General features: G+C 36.6%; 1 protein-coding gene across 1 annotated transcript; it reads left to right on the top strand.

The window, feature by feature from the left end:
* Positions 1 to 1,693: 1,693 nt before the first annotated feature.
* LOC143879874 (uncharacterized) lies at positions 1,694 to 9,435 on the top strand. Its single transcript, XM_077382528.1, has 4 exons — positions 1,694 to 1,922; positions 5,074 to 5,207; positions 6,062 to 6,276; positions 8,915 to 9,435. The coding sequence occupies exons 2-4, from the start codon at positions 5,115 to 5,117 to the stop codon at positions 9,207 to 9,209; spliced, it is 603 nt and encodes a 200-aa protein (XP_077238643.1). The 5' UTR covers positions 1,694 to 1,922; positions 5,074 to 5,114; the 3' UTR covers positions 9,210 to 9,435.
* Positions 9,436 to 12,079: the final 2,644 nt, after the last annotated feature.

The raw sequence follows: 12,079 nt of genomic DNA on the forward strand, positions 1-12,079 counted from the left end.
CTCCCCGCATCCTTCGGGGACAAAATCCCCGCCCCCCCCCTCTTTGGAACCCAACCAAACCAGCAAACAAAGCTTCTTTCTTCTATGTCCATTACAGACAATATTGTGATGAATGCTATGATTCTATTCATGTGATCAACAAACAGATGGACAAAATCAGAAATGCATGGATGAGACAACAAACATAAATAACAACAGGACCTCATCTTTCAGCAATTTTCTGCATAAATTATGAAATGATAAATAGGAAATGAGCACCAGGATTACCTTCATTAACAGGCAGCCAATGTGCAAAAAGTAACTATTTCAGTAGTCACAATGAACTTTAAAAGTCCATAAGTGGGCGCTCACACACGCAAAATAATGTTCATTAGTTCATTCTGTATAGCATGTTAACCCCCAGATGAGCATGAGAAATGAGAATGGAGAAGAGAACAAAATCAACAAATGACTTATTTCTTTAACTGCAATTCAGTCTAGTGCTGACATGAAACAAATTTCTAGTAGCTAAATTTTTCTTGTTGAAAATTAAAACCTGCAATCCAACCCTAAAATTCTGTTGGCACTACGATTTTTTGATAATTGCATACACTCAGCGTCTCAGGCTCTCAGCTTGTCTTTATTATTTCAACATCTGTGAAAAGGTTATTATAGTTCCCAAAATGCTCTCAGAAGCTAATTAAAAGGAAAAGACAAGCTAAGTTTATGTTTGGGGGAATCTTGTAGCCGATCCACAGAGTTTCTAGTAGTTTTCCTTAAAAAAAACACTTAAAAATTTACAAAAAAATGGCATTGATTAGTGGGGCGTAGCGGGGCGGGGACAACTCCATCCCCTTCCCCTCCCCGCACCGGGGGAATTTTTATATTCCCCTTCCCCTTTCAAATCGGGGGATCCCCTCCCCAAACGGGGCGGGGCGGGGCGGATCCCCGCTTTTTCGGGTGAAATTGCCAGCCCTCTCTCTCTCTCTCTCTCTCTCTCTCTCTCTCTCTCTCTCTCTCTCTCTCGTTTATCTCTCTATATTAGTATTGACACCCCCTACTTATTCCCCTACTCTCTTAAGTCTATGCCGCGCAACCAAATACTATACCAATATTCCTTGAGATAATTCCAGGTAGATCTAATGCTAGTCTCCTCCTCGTAGACTACTTATTCCACTACTATACGAATCTATGCTATGCAACCTAGCATGGATTTGCTAGGCAAGTTTTTCATTATAAATTGGCGTCTCCAAGTGGAGATGAGGATGAAGTCGGCAAAAAATCCTGAAACAAAATCTATGAACTAGTGTCTCCGCGGGAAGATGTTGTTAAAAATTGAGAAACCAAAAACTCTACTCAAAACCGGATCAACCTTTTTCCGGTATTTTAGCAACTTCTCCACTAACTCCAGGATTTTGATTCCGGATATTTAGCCTACTTCACCCTCATCTCCACTTGGAGAAGCCCAATTTATCATGAAAAATAATTCCTGGGAGGCAAACTTGCCCTTATTCAAGACAAAATTATCCAAGAAGGATAGCCAATCCCAGGAACAGCTTATCCGAGGATATCACTCTCCCTATTGAGAACAGGCATTTTTGGTAATCACACAGCAAAGCAGGGCTATTTTGAGAAAGCTAAGCTACAAAACCGGCGAAAAAATGGTAAATGAATAAGGAGTCGTCGTTCACTAGACTATGAAAGGAAAATTCCAATTAAGATATTTAAGTTTGCCAACTAATAAGAACGCTAAAATTAGAAGGAAAACGCTATCGAAGCTACCGAATCACGAAGATTCCAAGGCGATAGAATAACAACCTCTTGTATATTTATCTCATTCCTCCCATTTTTCTCTTCAACTCCTCTTCTTTGAAAAACCCGTACAATCACAGAGAGAGAGAGAGTCTTTAGGGTTTCGGACTCCCTTCTTCTCCTCCGATTAGGTAAAAAAATATCCTGTAATTTTTTTCTCTTCTTATTCGATTTTCTGATACTGATGGCGATTCTACAGAGATTTATCGTCGTGTGATTTTGTTTTTTGTTCTTGTTTTAGTGCTGCTTTGATTCGTTTCTGATTTTCCTATTTCTGCGTCTGGAATGGATCTATTTTGGAGATTTTTTTTTTTTTGTTCGATCTTTTATTTTCTATTTTTTTTTTGTCCAGTTTTGTTGTGAATCGTTACCTTTTTTTTCATTTCTGATTGATTTTGGTTGCTAGAAGGTTGTTATACCGAGTTTTGATTTTGATTTGTTCGAATTTTGAGAAGATTCTATTTTGTTTTTGTTCGATTTGAGTTCTTTCAAGTCTCGGCTTTTTAATCGGTTTTCTGCTGAAGGAAGTTAATAGTAAGAAATACTTGTGTTCATTTTGCTGGATTTGTTGTGATTATTGATGAAGTTTTGGTTTTCATGTGTTCTGAATATGTTTTTTTTTTTATAAAAATATATGTTTTTTAATTGTTGAATCTCTGATCTTCCTTGCTCTCTGCTTTTAAGAAGGTGAATATTGAGGTATAAGGTTGTTGGAGTTTGACTTGTATTTGCTTGTTAAGGATTTTATGTAGATGTAGGTTTTTAGACAGAATCGGATAGTATCATATAGATAGTTTTTTATTTTTCTTTTAGATTTTAGTTTGCTTTTTCTTTTTCTTTTAGATTTTAGTTTGCTTTATTTTTTGTTTGTCATATCTGTTGCAAGAAGGTGATTAGACGGTATTTTAGGTCAGTTGTATACGATTTTTGGTTATATTTATGGAGTATATCTTTTTTATGGAGTTTTGGTTAAGTTTTTTGTCGGAGTCTTGTGATATTCAACATGATTTTGCTATGCTTTTGATTGGGGTTTTTTCTGTAAATCTTTTTTATTGAGTTCTATTTTAGTTTTTGTCAATGTCTTCTGATATTCAACATAATTTTGCTAGGCGTTTGATTTAAAAAATTTTCTGTGTGAGTTTTCTTTCTTTGCGTGTAGGTTCTGGAAGCTTAAGAAAAAATTGTTAAGCTTCTTTGGTTTTGCTTGGCTTTTATTGTCTATATATGATTCCTGATGCTATTTGATACCTATGTTTTTACTTTTTAGTGCTTCCTTTCCACGTCTCCTTTTAGTTATCAACATGTCCAATTTGAGGAAATTAGGCTGTGGCAGCATGAACTGAACTGCGATGCTTAGATCAATTTGTTTTGATTCAGTTCAAGCTGGTTGATAACTTGATATATTCATTTATTGCTAAAATATTGTCTCCGTATTTCAAACCGCCATAGGTTTTTCTTGTAAACATGGGATGGGAGGAGGTTTTGTTTCTTTATTTGCTTGAAGGTTCATTAGGCATTGATTGGTTTATGTCATGCTTCACATGGGATTAAAAATACTCTGGCCATCGCAGGAATTGCCAAACTCTTCTTTTCTAAGTGTATATTTTAGCTTATTGCATCGTGCTTAGATTTGATTGCTATGATTTTCTATTTCGTATTGGGATGGAAATGTCTAATTTTTAATCTGGTTGTCTTAGATGTTAACCAACAATTGACGTCTGATGGATCATTGAGACTCATGTTACTTCATTCTAGTTTGATCCTTTTATTTTGTGATAAAAATCACTGACACTCATGTTACTTCATTCTACTTTGATCTATTTATTTATACGGAATATTATGAGAATTTTTTATGAGCTAAAAATAGAAAAGGTGGAAGTCAGGAGATTAATTTTCTTTGTTAAAGAAGGATTTACATTTATAAGGTTTTAAATAATAAAGGGTAGTTAGCATGGGAGCCCAAGTTTTCCCATCATATACGTTATAGATGAGGTGTTTAATAGCTAATGAGAAAATCATGCTTGTATGATATTCAAATGGTTTTGATGTAAAAAATTATTATTTGCAAAACAATGGTTATAATAGTATTAGAAATGATATAGTTAGTGGCTTCTAAAGAGGCCTTAATATCTGATTTGAGAACCTCTATAATGGTTATAATAATTTGTGTACCTCAAAATAATGGTCATAGCAGTAGATCTATGTTGATTTAGGTCAGAGCATCCTAAATCAAGCAAGACATGTTTGAAAATGACAAAAAGGTGGAAAATATGAGGTTCAGGATATTCACGTGAACATCACATCATACAGACCTTGTATTTGCACCATAGTTTTAAAACTTCCCTACGTCCGTGCCGACTCCCCTGAATCGATTTCCTTCTATCTTGGCCGTGTTCCGCATTGTGCCGCATCCGCGTTCCACTTTTTGCCCCACAGAGTCAATAAAAACTCCTTTGACTCTCCCAAATTATGACCGCATCAACCGAGTATTCAGCCGCGTCAACCGAATACTCGACCGCGTTGTGCCGAGTCTACTAGGATTGGCTTTTGCTGCGTTCCACGTCGCATCTGTGTTTTGAAACACTACTTGGCACTGTATCAACCCATACACCTTGCATATCAGCCAGTACCTGCAATTTTTTATGAAGCTTAATACGATGATCTGTATTGTTTTGGACCCACTGATATGGATATGTATTGGCCAACTCACACACACACACATATGTAGATATAGATATTGATATACTGGATTGTGATCATTGAATTTGGGAGTTTGGCCATTAAAGTCATGATTGTGCAATACTTTATTGCTTTCTTAAGCTATAATGAGTTATGGATACATGTTTTTTTTGTAGTCCTTGAGATTACTTCAAAGGATTTTGTCTTTTTATTTTGTGTTGGAAGTTACAGTGATCTTGAGCTGACTTATAGAACATTTCTCCTTCAAAATCTGTATTTTTGATTAAATAACTTCAATCAGTGTCCTTTTGAAAAATAGGCAGTTTCAATATGTAAGAAATGAAAACAACAAGAAATAGTTTCTATGCGCTTTTTTAATGGCATAGTTTTTATGCGCTTTTGATTTGAGAGTGAGTGCTCATGTCAAATATCAATTTTAAATTCAAGCAACAGATTGTTGTGATGACCTCTTTTGATTTGAGAGGAGTGTTCATGTCTAATATCAAGTGTAAATGTAAGCAACAGATTGTTGTGATGACTTCTGATTGTACTGATGTTTCTTCCTTCTGATCTAATGATGCTCCTTTATGATGGTTATTGCAGAGGGCTTTGCTTCCATATTGTAGTGTTAATTTGTTGGAACAATGTTTATTAATCGGACTGCACAGATTTCTGTTGCTATTGCCACATTTGGCGTAGTGGCCTTCATCTTTGGAGTCATTGCTGAAAATAAGAAGGTTAGTTCCTCAACTAATTCCGAATGTCTTGTTGCAAGAAATGAAACTAAAGTTTGCTCCTTTGCCTCGTGACTGCATTACGAACAATCCTGCGGCAGAGTGTTCAACCAAAGGGACTAGATAAAATCGAAGGAGCCATTTGGATAGCATCATTTTAAAATCCTTGATTTTTTCAAAATCTTGGATTGAAGAAAGCTTGATTATCAAATCTTATATTTTAAATGTGTTGTTTGGATATAATCTGCATAAAAGTTATTTCAAATTTTTTTTTGCATAAAAGTTCATGCATGGTGGTTTATAAAATCTAGCATTTTAGTTATACAAATACTACTTTCAAGCTAAGCTCCTAAGCCAACGTTGGCCAAATACTTACTCAACTCAACTAAGCCTTTGTCCCAAACTAGTTGGGGTCGGCGTTGGCCAAATACTTGAAATGAGGAAATTTTTAACTACAATAGATACACTAATAGGTGATAAAATTTTACTGATTGTTCAGAAAGACATCTTGTAGCTTGGTCTTAGATTCTATTAACTTTAGGAAGCTAGGCCTTTAGGAAGTTTGGCCTTTTCGTATTGCTTGACCTAGTATGTATAACATTGAGATTAGGGCTTCAGTCTTGTCTAATCTATTGAAAGAAATGCATGCTTTTGTCAGCCAGAGAAAAGAGGTGTTCAATACATCTTACAAGATATTGTTGCTGTATAAATATTTCTTAGAAAAATATTACTTTATTTAGCTATAAATCATTAAAATACATATCCTTATAGAGATGCATTAGAAATTACAGTTTTTTGGAAATTTTGTTTTTTCACATCTCTTTATTGAATTTTCTTCTATTGTTTCTTGTTGGCAGCCTGCAGCTGGAACTGCAATTCGAGGGCAAGATGTTGTAATATGTAAATATCCATCTGACCCTACTGTTGCCTTGGGGGTCTTATCTGTCCTAACTCTTTTTGTTTCGAGTATTCTTGGTGTAACATCGATCTTCTTTCCCTACAAAGGCCAATCTGTCCCAACCAAAGCATTGTTCCAGAGCACCACCTTGCTTGTGTTCTTTGCTGTTGCAGTGTAAGTTGCGTTATTTAATTTTTCAAACTTAACATTTATTTTGGTGGTATATAATCACTGAATACACAGAAGAATGTTTGACTATTAAAATCAACTCAATAGCCACTTGTCAGTTTCTGCGTAGCCGAGCTGATGAGAAGTCACTAGGGCCCTGTTGTTCGTTAAAAATTATGACAACCAATTGCGAGTGCCAAATCAATTATTGGACTCAATTTTAAACGGAAGTTTGAGTTTAATAATAGGTTTGGTACTATTGAGTTATGAAGTTGTCATAATCTTAAACGAACAGGGCCTAAGAAAAATGGAAAAAATAAGAAAAAAAAAGTTATGAAGTTGATTTTTGTTTATCCAAGTAAGGAAAAAAGTTCAGAAAAATGAACCAGTGTTTACTCAGACAACCGTAAATTAAAGAGATGTTGACAAAGGCTGGTTTAAAACCAATTTAATTAAACTGTCTCAAGTTCATGAAAAAAAATTAGCAAGCTGGTCACTGAATTCCAGATTATTTGAAAAGCATATAAAGCTGCCTAATTTTTATGAAGCTTTGGTTAATAGCTTGTAAGCATGCAATTTTATAATTGCTGTTTTGTGTTAGCTCCATGTTTTCTATCTTCTCCCCAAATCAGGTTTAAATCTTCTCAAGAAAAGCTTTACTTCAATGGCATGTATTTGTTCCCTGTTGGCTATTCTTCAAATCCCATGTGATTGTTACTTTACTAATGAAAACATTGTTGATCTTTGATTTTGTTAGTGCGTTCTGATTTCTGAATGTTCCTGAGATTGTTGTTAGAACATTGACTGCTCTGCTTTTAGTGTAATTGACAACGGCTAGACTAGTTTTGGTATTACCCAAATACCATAACCTCCCTCGCCATACACCCACCCACCCACCCCACCCACCACAAAATAAGTGGCAGTGGTTAGAATAAAGAAGAAATCCTTGAAAATTGTAAGATTTCTGTTTATACATCATACATTTGAGAGAAACTTAGACTTGTGTGTGTGTGTGTCTATATATATATATATATATATATGGGGTTGATGTTTCTAGTCCGTCGCCAAAAAATCAGTGCGGGCCCACATTTTTTGTGTGATCCGAAGCATTCATGTAATAGGCCCTGACATGGATAGGGTATGCCCAAAAAATCAGCTCCATAGGATCATCCCAACCCTATGATTTGTGGAGGTTAAAATGGACGGGTATAAAACTTCACTAATCTGTCCAATTTTTAGCTCCACAAATCGAAGGGTTAAGATGATTCTATGGAACTGATTTTTTGGGCACACCCTATCTATGTCAGGGCCTATCAAATGAATGCTTTGGATCATGCAAACAATGTGGGCCCACTATGTTTTGGGTCGGCGGACTAGAGAAGGTTCTCTAGTCGGCCGACTAGAGACACTTTTCTCTCTCTCTCTCTCTCTCTCTCTCTCTCTCTCTCTCTATATATATATATATATATATATATATATATATATATATATATATATATATATATATATATATATATATGAGAAAACGGTTCCTACACATGTGTAGAGAGTTCTCTACACACTACCTTAAAATACAGTGGGGGCCCACATTGTTTGGGTGATCCAAGCCATCCATTTTAAAGGCCCTCACATAGATAGGGTGTCTACAAAAAATCAGATCCATAGGATCATCCCAACCCTACGATTTGTGGAGGTAAAATGGATGTCTTTAAACCTTCACAAATTAGTCCATTTTTTGCCTCCACAGTTCGAAAGGTTAGGATGATCCAATGGATTTGATTTTTTGTGGACACCCTATCTATGTGAGGGCCTTAAAAATGAATGGTTTGGATCACCCAAATAATGTGCCCCCCCACTATTTTAAGCTAGTGTGTAGATAACTTATCTACACGTGTGTAGGAACCGTTTTCTCATATATATATATATATATATATATATATATATATATATATATATATATATATCTTTGATTAAAGTAGGTCGAACCCCATCTCATGCTCTCCTAACCAACCCCTCAAATCTTTCTCTCCCGTCTCTTTGCCCCTCTCTTACACTACACCCATGTCTGGCAGCCAGGATTTTTTTTTTCATGATAAATTACTGTCTACAAGTGGTGAGAGAGGGGTAGGGCAGGTGGGAAACAGAGAGAGATTTGAGAGGGCAAGATAGAGATGAGGGTGAGAAGTGGCTAAAAATCAGGAAAAAGTCAATCCTTTTTTTAGTAGAGGTTTTTGTTTCCTAATTTTTAGCCACTTCTCACCCTCATCTCTATCTTGCCCTCTCAAATCTCTCTGTCTCCCTCCCGCCCTTCCCCTCTCTCAACACTTGGAGACACTAATTTATCTTTAAAAAAAAATCATGGCAGCCAAACGTGCCCTAAGTAAACCTGTCTTAAATGTTTGATTTAGGAATCATATCTGTACTCCCTTGTTCAATTCGCTGCTAGTAGTTTTGGGGGAATTGTAACAAACATATAAAAGCTAATTAGAACGTTCAAAATGGAGAGGAGTGGCATTATCTAAACACGGAAGTGTGGGTATCAATTTCCCTGATATAAGTACTTATGTTTCTTCTTTCTGCATAACTTCGTACATACATATTTGCCTGCTCATCTCTCTCTTTTGGCCCATATGTGTTAAATCAGGTCCGTCTCCCTTCTGGCTGAAGGAATGATGATTTGGGCTTCGATCACTGAAGGTCTTCACCGTGTTCGCAATGTTCACCGTAACCTCAACTATGATTGCCCAACTGCCAAGACCGGCCTCTTTGGTGGTGCCGCCTTCCTGGCCCTCGATGCATCCCTATTCTGGTTAGTCTGTCAAATGCTGACCCTCAACGCCAGAGCCGACTACTTGGAAGACGATGATCCTAAAGGCGATTATGGCCAAGTCCTTGCTACCGATTACGAGGTAGATGTGAATAAGAACAACAAGGTATAGATTATAGAACTTAGGGAACAGGTGAAAACATTTTCTTTGATGTGTGGCTGTTCTTCATTTCACTACTTTGGGTAAAGTTTGGAACTCTTCTTTGTTCATAAATAACTATGCATGGATCCTGTAATATCTGTTTCCAGTTTAGAAGTAGGGTGTTTTTCTTCAATGGAACTCATCAATTGTGGCATGATTAGGTTAAGTTATTATTACTGGTCTATTTCTCTGGTTACATGTTTGCTTATTGCTCAAAAGGTGCAATGATGTATTTTGTTCTTTTCTTTTGGTTTTTTTTTTTTTCATGAATCCTGAACTCTAGAAAATCATACTCGATTCGGTTGCGGTGCAATCTGTGTACTAGGTTGACGTGGGCTAGTACTAGGTTGATGCAGGCATAACTTGGGAGAGTCAAAAGGAGTTTTGATTGACTTTGTTGGGCAAAGCACGAACTCCGATAAGAACTTGTCCAAGGTAAAAGTGAGTTGACTCGGGTGCCCTCCATTGAACTCTACTGTCTTTAGGGTTGCAACTTGGCAGGGTGGGGTTGAGCTTGAGCTTTTGCTATAAAATGAATTGGAGTTAATCTGAACGCGACACCATCTAATGTTAAAAGCTCAACTCAAATTCCCAAAAATCGTCCCAATTTGCAGCCCTGACGGTCTTGTTAGAATGTAGGGAAATTATAGCTTGGAAAAGTTTGGTATAAGAAATGAGTTTTCCAGCATTTTGGCCTCAGTTTGCAAAGTAGATTTGTTTTCCCGATTTCTAAGAAAAATGCAACCCCGCTACCCTCAATAGTAGGACCGCTCAACTGATGGAAACAACTCCCTTATTTAAAATTTGAGTAGTGGACTCAATTGATGAAAAATAATAAACGTTTTAGTAGGTTTAGGTGAAAATGGTGCAAACTTATTCTGAAAAAAAAAAACCGAACAAAAGTTTGTATTGTTCGGGAAGGATTCGTTACAAAAATTCCAGCAACCGACCAGTGACTCTTATTGGTGATATTTGTATGGCTCAATTGATGAAAACAACTGAGAAATTGAGTTGTTTGCATCAATTGAGTCACGCCAATAACACCAACTGGCCAGGGTGCCGCTGAAAGACACCCAACAACCAAAGCCCCTTTTACGGTACAAGAGATGATGATTTGATGCTAAATATCAAAAGTTTGGAGCTTTTCGACCGTGCTTTTAAATTTCGGTCAAGTCCGAAACCAAAACTACTGAAACTGAAATTCCCGAAATTTATCAAATTTCAGTCTAAATTTTGGGAATTTCCGCCAAAATATTGAAAAAAAAGCCCTTTTTATTTCTTTACAGAATTTCGGCCAAAATTATCTAAATTTCGGCCAACAAAATCGAAATTTCAGGACTTTCTACCGAATTTTGGGGTTTCTGTTTCGGCCAGGAAGGAAATTTTATCTAAATCGAAATTTAAAACCATGTTTTCGACTTCCTTCTCCCATGATATCTCTCTCTATTTAATTTAGTTTTCATATAAAAAGCTGGAGATAGTCTTGTATCTTTAGGGGCCTTCTCGGGCTCCGTTTCTCTTTAATGAAATCTTTTTACCATTCAAAAAAAAGATTGTCCATATCGAGAATCAGAATTGGCATCCTATTTTGATTCCCCCATAAACAGAATAAAAATATATTCAATATAAATATTTAACTTGAAAAAATTTCGTCACGACTAGGGGTGAGCATTATTCGGTTAAAACCGAATAACCGAACCGAATCGAATTGGTCGGTTCGGTTTCGGTTTTTTTTCTTGCAAATTCGGTTATTTGGTTTCGGTTTCGGTTTTCTCAAAAAAAAAAAAAAAAAAAAAAATAAAAAAAATAAAAAAAATCGGTTAACCGAATAACCAAAATTATGGATGAAAACCATTTTTTTACGTGCACTCCGTAGGATAATCAAAACCGTCCATTTGATTGATCACAACTTAGTTAGGTTGTGCTCAAAAAATCATTTCGATCGGATGATCCTAGCCCTCCGATCCAAACCGAGATTTTGATTTTCCCTCCTTTTCTCCCACAATTTGGTTATTCGGTTACAACCAAATTGTGATTTTTCTCCCACAATTCGGTTATATAACCGAATAACCGAATTTTTATTCGGTTCGGTTTTGGATAATTTCGGTTCGGTTTCGGTTACCAAAATATTTCGGTTACCAAATTTCAGTCTATTCAGTTCGGTTTAAACCGAATAACCACGCCTAGTCACGACCTAGGTAGAATCAGAATACATTCTATTGGGGTAGGAAACAGGTACTTACATTTCTCCTTTTAATTCCACCATGGTGTCATTTTGGGTCTTCTGATTCCGTTCATATTTTTTGAACACAATGCAGGGTTTAGATTATCGGGTCCACGGTACTCGTATTTTAGCAGTGTGTTTTTTTGCTATCCTGTTTAGTTTTTAAACAAGGGTTTAGCTAGGGAGTTTGTTAGGGTGGCACTGCTTAGGGTTTTGCCAGATTTTTGAGTTGTTGAAAGAACTTACTGTAAAGAATCCACCGATTGCTGATTTTTGGTTGAGAAAATGGCACTACAATCGAATACGGTAATGGGGTCTCATCAATTTTTTATTCATGGGTTCTCTTAAACCCCCGCTGGAATGTGGCTTGGAAAATTCCTTAGAAGTCAAAACTTTCAACGTCGGAAGATAGTACTTCTCAATATATCTCTACCCGAACGGGAGACATTGGGAGAAGAACAGGTAGCATTTCGGACAGTAGTCGTTGCCACACGATCCTACGCTCCAGATCGCACCTGATGAGCACTAGCTGTTGGACACATCTGAGCATGATCCTACAGTCCAGATCGATCAATGGCTTTTATCGACCCTGGAAAAAATTAAGCGCCGCGTTGTG

Source organism: Tasmannia lanceolata, unplaced genomic scaffold, assembly GCF_043159265.1.
Source record: "Tasmannia lanceolata isolate RefF3 unplaced genomic scaffold, GAP_Taslan_0.1 ptg000006l, whole genome shotgun sequence".
Taxonomy (NCBI): domain Eukaryota; kingdom Viridiplantae; phylum Streptophyta; class Magnoliopsida; order Canellales; family Winteraceae; genus Tasmannia; species Tasmannia lanceolata.

Bases quoted from the DNA above. Each gene is read 5' to 3' on its own strand.
- LOC143879874 (XM_077382528.1), top strand. From the start codon at position 5,115: ATGTTTATTAATCGGACTGCACAGATTTCTGTTGCTATTGCCACATTT. The intron at 5,208-6,061 runs GTTAGTTCCTCA...TCTTGTTGGCAG, and splicing joins TCATTGCTGAAAATAAGAAG to CCTGCAGCTGGAACTGCAAT. The intron at 6,277-8,914 runs GTAAGTTGCGTT...GTGTTAAATCAG, and splicing joins GTGTTCTTTGCTGTTGCAGT to GTCCGTCTCCCTTCTGGCTG.